An 11,548-nucleotide genomic window follows, 5' to 3' on the forward strand; every position below is an offset into this window, starting at 1 on the left:
TATAAAGCAAAACCCTCATTTTACTGTTCATACTACAGTAACACTCAATTTTTTTAAAAAATTTCCAAAAATACTTATTTAAGTTTTAAAATTACATAAGTAACCGTATAACAAAATTCCAGAAACAACTTTAAAAAACGAAAATTCCAGAAACAACTCCAAAAAACGAAAATTCCATAAATGACTCTAAAAATGAAAATTCTCTAAACTAACTTTAAAACGATAACAGTTATTATTACAACTTACTATTTTTTTTTATATCTGAGTTATTATTTAATTAAAATGGTTTAAATATATATTAAAAAGTGGTAAAAAAAAATGCTAACTAACCAACAATTGCAAACCGTTCACATTAGTATCTAATTTAAAATTTATCAAGCCTCTCCGGGCAACGCCGGGGCCTATTGCTTGTATCATTATATTACATTATATAATGACAATAATTTGTACACGTATATATATATATATATATATATATATATATATATTATATAGTATTCTCATGTACGTTATACGTAGTTATAACTATGTAACTAATATATATATATATATATATATATATATATATATATATATTATATTGTTAATTAATTATTCTATATAAATTTTGTATTACTTATCATGGGTCTTTGATGATTGTCTATAGATGGTGGTGTTGTTTATATTGTACATTTTTTTATGTCGTCCTGCATTTATTGTATAAAAAAAGTTTAATCATCATAAATCTTTTTCATAAAAAAAAATAACTATTAATAAGTATTATAAATTATTATAGAAGACAGCGCATGAAAAATGAAAATTATTTTTTGTATTATATTAAATTATCACTAATAATATTACAACTTAATTTTTTCGTATATAAATTATCGTAAGAGCTTTTTTTTTTTATTAGATGTTACATTATTTTGTCAAACCAAATACAGTAATATCACATTCTCATAAATCTATTTAAATATTGATATGTTCTTGTTAAAACATTTTCTTAAAATTTTACTATTCATTTTTTTTATAAATATAGATGGCAATCGATAACTTTATAATTTTTATAAATAATGACCAAAATCGTAAATCTACAAAATTCAAAACAGTTTGTCTTCTTCTATGGCAAATTAGAGAGTATTAAAATTTATTTTAGGGAAAATTAGCGAGTATAAATAAAGTGAAACTAGTTTGGGTTTTTGCTTTTTAGAGAGACAAGAAAATGAGAATAATATAAATTAATAGATTAAAAAAAAAAAAAAAAACGTCGGCACGGAAAGATCAGTTTTGTGTTCAGCTCTGAGTCTCATTTCTCTTCGATCCTTCAATCTTGGTATGATTTTCTTCTACTTAATATTCTTTTATTACAGGAAGACTCGTAATTCTTTCAATACTATTAATGAAGATTTTATTTTTAATTAGATTGGTTTTCATTTTATCTGCGACAAAAATTTGAATTTACATGATCGAGACATAGAAGACTTTCTTGATATTGCATTTGAGAAATCAGACATTATTAAAAAATGGTATATAAGCATTTGGGTTTTTCCTTGATCGCGTAAATCATATGTATACAAGTTTATCGTCTCTTGCTTTGATGATCAATGCGAGAGCGAATTAGGTTTTTTTTTCCTCTTTTTGAAATGACGTAAGTCCCATTTGATTGTTAGTAACTTTGTGTAGGGTCGGTAGTTGGGGGGTAAAAAAAAAAAATCGAGATTCAAAATGATAGATAATAATATTTACTTTCTTGATATTGAATTTGAGAAATCGGAATTCTGAAGCCAATGTGACTCGTATGAGCGTTTGGGTTTTTATCCAAATCTTGAAAGATGAAATATGTATTATCTTTTGCTTTGATCTTTAATGAAATGGAGATTTAATTGCGTTTTTCTTTTGTTTGCAGTGATAGGTAGTTGGTATATATATAAATATATATATTAAAAAAAAAATTCATCGAAATGGTAGATAATCTGGACCAGGATTTAATAAGCGACTTGCCTCTGAGCATCGCAGAGATAATCCTAACCCGTTTGCCGATCAGAGATGCGGTGAGAACCAGCATTCTGTCGAGCAAGTGGCGGTACAAATGGGCTTCCATTTCGCAGCTGGTGTTCGACGAGAAATGCGTAACATTGCGAAACGACCGAGAGCTGGTCGAGAAGAGCCTCGTGGACTTCATAACCCGAGCCCTGTTCCTCCACAGCGGGCCGATCCACAAGTTCCAGCTGTCGACCTCGTACCTCCAGAGCTGCCCCGACATCGACCAGTGGATTCTGTTCCTCTCGAGGAACGACATCAAAGAGCTCGTCCTCGAGCTCGGCGAGGGGGAGTGGTTCAGAGTGCCCTCGTGCCTCTTCCGCTGCAAGAAGCTGAGCCGACTCGACCTCTTCCGCTGCGAGTTGGACCCGCCTCAGAGCTTCTCGGGATTCGCGGCCCTGAAGAGCCTCACTCTCCATCAGGTCTTGATCGCGCCGGACGTGATCGAGTCTCTGATATCGAGCTGCCCATCGCTCGAGAGCTTGTCTCTCTCCTACTTTGATAGCCTTGCTCTGACCATCAACGCCCCGAATCTCAAGTACTTGCTTCTCGAAGGCGAGCTCAGGGACATAAGCCTCGAAAACACTCCGCTCTTGGCCGAGATGTCGATCGCCATGTACATGACCGACGATAATGGCGAGCCGTTCGTGCAGAGCTCGAGGTGCAATTTTGTCAGGTTTCTCGGCAGGGTTCCTCTTCTCGAGAAGCTTATCGGACACATCTACTTCACAAAGGTAAGATTGAATTTTCTTTTTCTTTAATCGTTTCATTCAATTATTGATGTCTGACTTTTTTATTTATTTTAGTATTTGAGTATAGGGTATGAGCTGAAGAAGCTCGCAATTACATATACCAAACTAAAGGTGATTGAGCTAAACCAAGTTAGTTTCGAAGATATGAAGGAGATCTTTGTGGTTCTTCGCTTGATCATGAGCTCTCCGAACTTGGAAGAGCTTCAGATCTCTGTAAGTTTAACTTTCTGCTTTAAATCTATATAGTTTTATAGTTTGTTTAATTTCTAGCCTCAATTTTTTTTGTTTTTGATTCATTATTTTTATATTTTTTCGTTGGAAAAATAGGGATCCTCAAACGCTTTGGTGGCAGTAGAAGCGCCGGATTTGGACATGTGGGAGTTAGAAGAAAGTCTTACGCAATGCACGTTCGAGAAGCTGAGAATGGTGAAAATGACGGACATGTCCAGCGTTCCACACGAAATGGAGTTCATAAAGTTCTTGCTCCGCCGATCTCCTGTGCTCGAGAAACTGACGATCAACCCTTGCGTGTACGTCATGGACGGGCGGTTGAATATGCTCATTGAGTTGGTAAGGTTTCGACGTGCCTCCGATAAAGCCGAAATCTTTTTCTTACAAGAATAAGGATTTGATACAAAGTCATTTTGAGCTTGTTCGCTTCGCATTCACTTTGGTTACTGTCTCGCACTATGTATAGTGTTTGGTAACTTTGTATTAGAAATAAAAATAAATAAAAAATTTGAAGAAAAGCACGGCATTCATGTTATAACTATTATTTGTAATGCACAAAACATTCTGAGTTCATCGGCTTCTTTTGCAATAGTTGGTACCTTTTGAACAGGAAATAAAAATTGGAGAACATCGTGATGTTCATGTTACATGGATATTTTTGTTATGGCTATTCTTTGTAGGACTCTAAACACATTTGAAAAAAAATAATAATAATAATAATTCAAACTCCAAGCTATATTATTCATTATTTGAAACCCCAAATACATGTCTTAAACTAGGGAAGAAGATGCAAAAGAGACCACTATGGTCACATGTATTTACAGGTGAGTAAAACTAGCTCACCTCTTTCCTTAGAACTCCAATAATATTCTATCTATGCTATAATATACATCAACAGATTCGTCGACCCAACTGATAGTCATTGCGAAATCACATTATGTATGTAGAGGAAGAGTATTATTGCTCGGATTTTTTTTTTTCGTCTGCATGTTGAAGTCTATAAGTTATCACCTTGGTCCAGAAAGCTCCATTGCTTGAGTGAGCAAAGAAGAGTCGTCGGTGAGATCGGAGTACCTCTCTGAAGAAGAGAAGTCGTTGGCTCGGCACCGAGTCGACTCGGCTCTCTGGGTAGCTTCCCATTTCTCTGCCAGTCCATCTCCTTCTAACATCCTAACCACCTCCGACATTTTTGGTCTATAACTCGGGAGATACTGAGTGCATAATAAAGCCACTTGGATAGTCTCCTCGAGCTCGATTCTATCGTAGTTGTTCTTTAAGTCCTTGTCGACAATCGCATCTAGTTTCTTCTCTTGTTGAAGCTTTCTCACCTGCAATTAGAAAGTGAATTATGTAAGTCATTGTCAAGTCTTCAATTGGAGCCCAAATTTTCAATAATCCAAATGAATTAGTGAAGAAATATTAGGGCTAATATCACAGTTGTTTTCTTTATTCAGAAGCCAAGAAACTTGAAAGGGACAAAAAGCATAGAGCCTCTTTTTTTTTTTCCCTGAAAAGTTGAAAACATTAGGGAAAATCGGATTTCGATTTTACGCAGTATTTTTATTTTTATTTTTTTATTATTATTTTTTTAAATTCGTATTTTAGTAATACCTTCTCCCTCAATTTTTCATCATTCCAAACGACTAGAAAAAAACTCCCTTGTTCTCTTGCTCTTGCATAGAAGATAAACCCTTGAAAGAGCTCTGTGATTAATTCTTCTTACCCATTCAAGCATCGCTCCTTTTTGGTTCGCTGCTTTCCCAAAATCTAGTGCTCTGTGGCCAGAGATGAGCTCGAGAAGAAGGATCCCGAAGCCGAAAACGTCTGTCTTCTCGGAAGATTGGCCGGTGGAGAGGTATTCGGGGGCGATGTGACCGACCGTCCCTCTCACTGCGGTGGTGACGTGAGAGTCATGGTGATCGAGCAGCTTCGCCAACCCAAAGTCTCCCACAATGCCCTCGCAATAGTCGTCCAACAATATGTTCGCAGCCTTGACGTCCCTATGAATGATCTTAGGGTCGCATTGCTCGTGCAAGTACAATAATCCTCTCGCGGCTCCTAGGGCAATTCTCTTCCTTGTACCCCAATCAAGCGCTGGCTTCGCTGCATATTCAGAGCGACAACAAAAAAATGTTACTGAATGAATAGCCAGGGTTGAACCGAGAAACTATTGGAAAGTCTGGCAGTGTTGTCTTGAGCGTATTTAATCTTTTTCAAAAACGGATTTCAAATGGATTTTCGGAAGTTGAAGCGAGACAAAATGAGAGATTGGTGGGAATAACATGAACTTAAAGGGTATACTTAGAAAGATTACAGTCGACGTTTTATGGAAATTTCAAAGGTCAAACCTTTAAGGCGAGAAGCGACACTGCCGTTTGACATGTAAGGGTAAACGAGGAGCCTCTCGGAGGCGGTCATGCAAAAGCCGTAGAGGCGGAGGAGATTTCGGTGCACCGCCAGGCTTATCATCTCGACCTCAGTCTGGAACTGAATCTCTCCCCCGATGGCGTTTCCGTCTTTTAGCCTCTTCACCGCCACCACCGACCCGTCCCTCAGACACCCTTTGTATACGTACCCGAACCCGCCTTTCCCGATTAAGTTTTTCCCGCTGAAGTTGTTCGTCGCCGACTGAAGCTCCCGGAACTGAAACCTCTTCAGGTTCCCGAGGCACATCTCTTCGGGGTGTTGCTCTGAGAAACATTTCGAATCAGCCAAAAAAAATTGGTAATATCTAAAGTGAATCGTCTTTTTTTTTTTTTTTTTTGACGAACCATTGATGTCGAAGAAGATTTGCTGGTTGTGTCGGTATCTCCACCAGAGGACACCGAATCCGAGGATCAATAGACACACACAAGCAGTGCTTGAGGCAAAAGCCAAGATGATTGTGTGGCTTCTTGAGGAATTTCCAGATGGTTGAGAGTCTTCGCAAAATAAAAATATAAAAGAAGTGTAAAGTTTTTGGACCATTGCGACAAGTTATCACAGAGAAAACACGGCATGAGAAAATAAGTTAGCTTGTACAGGAAGTTAGCCATAGATTTGAAAGAAAAAAAAAAAACAGAAGAAATGTTTCTGAGCAAGTTTTGAGGGTAAATTACTTTGCGAGTTGTTGGAGAAAAATATTGGTTTCATCGGAGCGGAAACGAAACAGGCTTGTTCATGTCCGGTGGCGCAAATCTGAGGATTTCCGTCAATGCTATGTCCAATTCAAAATATAAAAATAAAAGGTGTCAAAAGAAATAAATACTTTTCTATAATAGTATAAATAATATAATAATAATAACGTTGCTTACTTAAAGGTCTTTGCAGAAGATGAGGGCACTGGACCACTGAAATTGTTGTAAGACAGATCTCTAGATAACGAAGCAGAATTCATCAAGAAAGTCAACACTAAAACATAATTTAACATTTCAAGGTTAATTTTAATTCAGAGAAAATGATCAAGAAACAATTACAGAAAGGCAAGCTGGGTCATGTTAGCCAAGGCTGGAGGAATTGTTCCACTAAGGCTATTATTGCCCAAACGCCTGAACAAGTTTCATTGTTAATAAGACAAATCGATTAAACTCATTTTAGGGACGAAAACAAAAAATCAAGTAAAATTATAATGATAGATACTACATACAGATATTGGAGGCTCTTGAGGTTAGTGAAATTGCTAGGGATTTGGCCAGTGAAGGTATTATTTGAGAGATCAAGTGTGACAAGCTTTTGTAGCCTCCCAATTTGAGTTGGGATTTGTCCTGATATATTGTTATTCTGCAACAGCCTGCAAAAATAAAAAATAAAAAAAAAAAAAAATAAATAAACATGGCATACACAATTAAAAATAAATAAATAAATAAATGAATTATTATTTTACTTACACAGTCTGGAGATTTGTCAAGTTTCCAATGCTTGGTGATAAAGTACCCGATAACTCTTGGCTTTGAATTCCTCTATTGGAAAAAAAAATTATGTTGGTTTCGTGATATTTATTTTAAATCTATGGTGATGATAAATAAATAAATAAAATAGTACTTACAGGCTAACAACAAAACCTTCTTGAGAGCAAGAGACCATAGTCCAACTGCATGGATCAACTGCAGTGTCATCCCAACTCCCAAGAACATTCCGAGGGTCTTTAAGAAAAGACCTTATTCCCATTAATGCTTGCACTGCCAAAAAAAAAAAGAAAGAAAAGATTTCAAATTACTGTAAATTGAGGCACAAACAAAGAACGTGAAATAATACTATTACCTTCATAGTTGATGCCTTGGGCAGAAAGCAAGGCTTGTGAGGAGTGACATAACAATAAGCACAGTAGAGAAACTATGAAGAATTTGATCACAAACTTTCTCTTGAATTCCATTTTTTCTTTTGCCCAAAATGCGAAACACCTTTCTTTCTTTTTTTGGTTTGGTTGATGATGAAGTGAGTGAGTAAGAAGTTGGTAGAGAAACGGTTTGTTTTGGTTTTGAACGTTTTTTTTCAAGAATCAATGTACAACCAAAAAACTCATGACATAATAGTTCAGTTGATCATGAATGAAGAGCTTTTTACATCACAGGTAAAGTGGTCAGTTTTTTTCTTCTTTAGCTCACGCTTCTTCAAAAACCAGATTTTATTTGCACTCACTCACTCACTCACTCCAAGATAAAGACAGGTTTTTGGGGGTGAATAGAAAATGAAAAATATTTTATTAAATAAAGTTAAGGTAAAAAAAAGAGAGAACCTCTTTGGTTCAGTAAAGAATAGGTAAATGAATATATATATATATATATATATATATATATATATATATATATATATATATATATTCCTTTGATCATGGATTGGGTTAGCGAGGAAAAGATGTTGGGGAATTTTCGTTCCAATGTTTCACTGGTTATAAAAGATTACATAAAGGCATACATAGTGAGGTATTATCTGTTAAGCATTTTGATTTTTCTAACAGCTAGAAGACAATATAAGAATAGGAAATTAAGTGCTTTGGAATTAGGTTCTTTGAAAAGTATATATGTGAATTTTAATATAAGCACATTTAATTTTTTAATTATCTTATAATCATTCTTATAATGTATAAAAGACAAATTACGATAAAAATTTCAGGATGAAAAAAAAATTAAAACAATTCAAACTTCGAGTATTTTTTATATAGTTACAATCAAAATAAAATTTAACTTTAATTGTTAATTAATGCACATATTTTATACATTTTATCGTGTATTTTTAAGCTCAATTCATATTTAGTTTATATTTTAGTTTTTCATGTTTTTTGGTGATATTCAAGTGTTTGGAACTTAATTGAAAGTTTTCAAACATTACAGTGATTTTTTTGGACAAATTAGAGGGGAAAGTGAAATTCTCTTCAACATGATTTTGAGATGTAAAATCAAAGACTTATGAAAGTTTCATTGTAGCATTAAAAAGAGCTTTCAAATGCTTATTTATTTGCACAAAATTGAACATAGAAATAAATAAGAAGTTACAATCGTTTCAAGCAAAAACGATCGGCGCATATATAATATAGTGTGCCCAACGCGCTTGGACACGTGCCGTAGTGTCCCATCAGTTTACGAAGGGGCGAAGAGTTCTTTTAATCATCATTTACCACATCACCTTTCATTTCTTTTTTTAGCATTGTTTAGAGTTTTGGAGAGCGAGGGAGAGCTTGTTTTCACCTTCAAACTAGTTTCCTATTTCCCTTCTCTTTAATTTAGTTTCTTATATTGATTTGGCTTTTGTTCATTTATTTTAGAAGTACGTGTTTTTTGTTACGATGTTGCTTTAATTAATTTGGCGTTGATGTTTCGTTTATAAATTTAGTCTAATCCAATTTCCATTTTGTGATTTCTTGCTTTTTTTTTTAAGTATTCTTCATATCCTTTCATGTTTAGTTACGTTTGAATTGTTATTTAAGATTGTTTAGGGATAGAGATGTGATAAGTAATGGCGCGTTGTTAAAATTCACATAGAATGATCTAATGTTATGAATAATCTTTTAAATTCTTATGCTAGGTATTGAAACCGAGAGGTAGTAGCTCGACAATTAATTAGATTAACTAGCAATTCTAGAGACATCGGCGATTATAAACATGTGAATTTGATGAACAACAAAGTAGGAAATTAGGCAGTGGTAGTTTATTCAGGATAATTTCATAGGTAATTTGCGGTGAAGTTGGACTCTATTTTCTCGCATTAGAATCCCGTGTTATTGAATCGTTCTTTATTTCACTTTTGCACTAAATCACCGTGATATTGCGTTCAATTTGTTAAACTTAAGTACTAAGGTAGTTTTTAATCCATAAATTTAGTTATTGTGAGCTCGAGGGTCATTTTTTTTTAATAAATTTATATTAATCTACAGGATATGTACTCTTGTGTGGTATGAATTTCGTATTGGAGTGACCGATCTAGAAGAGAAAAAACTTTTATCAAATGACTGTTTACTCCAAAAACGTACACGTTTGATGAATATAGATTAGAAAAAAGGATGGCTTGAATAAACACTTTAGTAAATGTACTTACTGTTACTTGAGTATTTCTCCTTACAATATAAATAAAGTTTGATTCTTTATGTTGTATATAATAAACCATAGCAAGCATAACTTTAGACTGAAAATAATAATAACAAATAAAAAAGTGAAGACGAGTCATTATGCTAAAGCTTCCAGAATTGCCCGTGGAATCCAACATTCCTTATAAGAAGGCCACCCAAGAAAGTGTTTCAATAAATTAATATTCGTACCCAATTCCAATCATGTATCTATTACTTACTGTAAAAGAATGGTGACGCAAGATGATTTTATGCTGCCACGTGGCGTTTCTAATTTTTTATTTTCTTTTTTTTGAAGGAAAGGTGAGCTTATTTTTTATTTTCTTTAATCCATGTTCTTACTTATTTGAGAGACCCAATACTTAATGATATTGTCACTCCCCAACTATTCATGTTAATCTCTCTCTCACACACTAATGTATGTATACACACACACACACACACACACACACACACACACACACATCACTTTCAATTTTTTCTTCACTTGTTCCATTGCAAAAACATGTTATTGTTCAATTACCTTATGTCACTTTTGCATCAATGACTCATATTGGGATCGTTAAATACTCAAAATCTCTTATTTTCTTATTCTCAAAAGTGTTTTTTTATCCCATCTTTTAAATTCGAAACAATTAACGAAGAGGATTATTGGTCCGGGTAATCTTCATCGTGGTCTTTTCAACTTGAATGTTCCTCATTCGAATTTTATTTTTTTCTTTTCGGCTTTAGAATAATTTTGACCTTTGTCACTCTCGTCTTGGTCACCCCTAGTAGTTCTTTTAAATTTCTTGTTAATAAATTTCCGGATATAGATGTTTGCCCACAAACTGAGCAATCTGTTGATTCTTTTTCACAAAGTGTATCTCCCTCTTTTGTGTGTTTTGAATTGCTGCATGTTGATGTTTGTGGACCATTTAATGTTCCTCTAAAAATGGTTCACGTTTTTTCTCACCAATGTTGATAATTATTCAAGATGCAATTCGATCTATTTAGTCAAATGATAAGAAAAAAAAAATTGCAATCAAGTTAATAGACAATTTAGACTGTCAATCTCTACAATTCATTCTGGAGATGGTGGTATTTTTATTCCACAATTTCAAGCTCTTCAATCCAACAATGGACCTAATTTTCTTTCATTAGAATTTCAAAATTGGTTTCATTCTCATGGTATAATCCATCTAGAAGTTGTGTAGCCACTCCTCAACAAAACGGGAATGTGGTACGTAAAGATCGACACTTACTTGATGTTGCCCGCTCACTACGATTCCAAGTTGCTAATCTCCCTCTCTAATTTTGGGGCGAATGCATTCTCACCGCAGCATTTTTCATAAATAAATTACCTACACTACGTATTCTTAATTCAAGTGTCGTAATGAAATTTTATTTAGAAAGGCCCCGTTTTATTCCTCTGTACATGTGTTTGATTGTGTTTGTTTTGCCAAAATATGCATATTAAAAATAAATTCGATGCACGAGGTGAACTACACATTTTCGTGCTCTATTCTTACGGCAAAAAAGGATATTGAATTTATGATCCTTCTTCTCATTGCATAATAGTCTCACGCGACGTTATTTTTCATGAGTCGGTCTTTTCCTACAAAAATACTTCAGAACATCGTTCTAATGAAATTTACATCACACCTCTAGATGATGATTTACCCTCATATCAAATATAATTTCAAAATAATTCATCCGTAACAACTGATATTCCTTCATCTATTTCGATTGAAAATCTGATTGAAAATAAATCTTCCAATCTGATTCACGCAGAAAGTAGTGATTCAAATTGATAAAATATTTAAAGTTAAACTTACAATTTTTTCTCCACTGAACTTCATGTGGCTCCGCTAGTGATTAAAAGGCCTAACTTTAAATAGTCCATTAATGATAACATAAACGATATTTTAATCTATAAATAAATTTATTTGAGCATAATAATTATCAAATTATTAATTTTAATTTTTTTTTCTAGGAACAATCATTTTTTTATTTATAAATCCATCGC

General features: G+C 34.1%; 2 protein-coding genes across 2 annotated transcripts; one reads left to right on the top strand and one right to left on the bottom strand.

The window, feature by feature from the left end:
* Window positions 1-1,186: 1,186 nt before the first annotated feature.
* On the top strand, window positions 1,187-3,655 carry LOC149402628 (F-box/RNI-like superfamily protein). The gene is made up of 4 exons (XM_089609706.1): window positions 1,187-1,312; window positions 1,886-2,753; window positions 2,826-2,984; window positions 3,099-3,655. The coding sequence occupies exons 2-4, from the start codon at window positions 1,941-1,943 to the stop codon at window positions 3,393-3,395; spliced, it is 1,269 nt and encodes a 422-aa protein (XP_089465832.1). The 5' UTR covers window positions 1,187-1,312; window positions 1,886-1,940; the 3' UTR covers window positions 3,396-3,655.
* Window positions 3,656-3,716: 61 nt separating this feature from the next.
* NIK2 (NSP-interacting kinase 2) lies at window positions 3,717-7,729 on the bottom strand. The gene is made up of 11 exons (XM_089609705.1): window positions 7,242-7,729; window positions 7,027-7,159; window positions 6,869-6,940; window positions 6,628-6,771; window positions 6,458-6,529; window positions 6,296-6,355; window positions 6,101-6,198; window positions 5,774-5,923; window positions 5,351-5,692; window positions 4,726-5,105; window positions 3,717-4,330 (listed from the first exon to the last, which is right to left on the bottom strand). Exons 1-11 carry the CDS (start codon window positions 7,351-7,353, stop codon window positions 4,010-4,012), a joined length of 1,884 nt encoding a protein of 627 aa, XP_089465831.1. The 5' UTR covers window positions 7,354-7,729; the 3' UTR covers window positions 3,717-4,009.
* Window positions 7,730-11,548: the final 3,819 nt, after the last annotated feature.

The sequence above is a fragment of the Urtica dioica genome, chromosome 3, assembly GCF_054948205.1.
Source record: "Urtica dioica subsp. dioica isolate 48M chromosome 3, U.dioica_male_clone48M_v1_H2, whole genome shotgun sequence".
In the NCBI taxonomy this organism is placed as follows: Eukaryota; Viridiplantae; Streptophyta; class Magnoliopsida; order Rosales; family Urticaceae; genus Urtica; species Urtica dioica.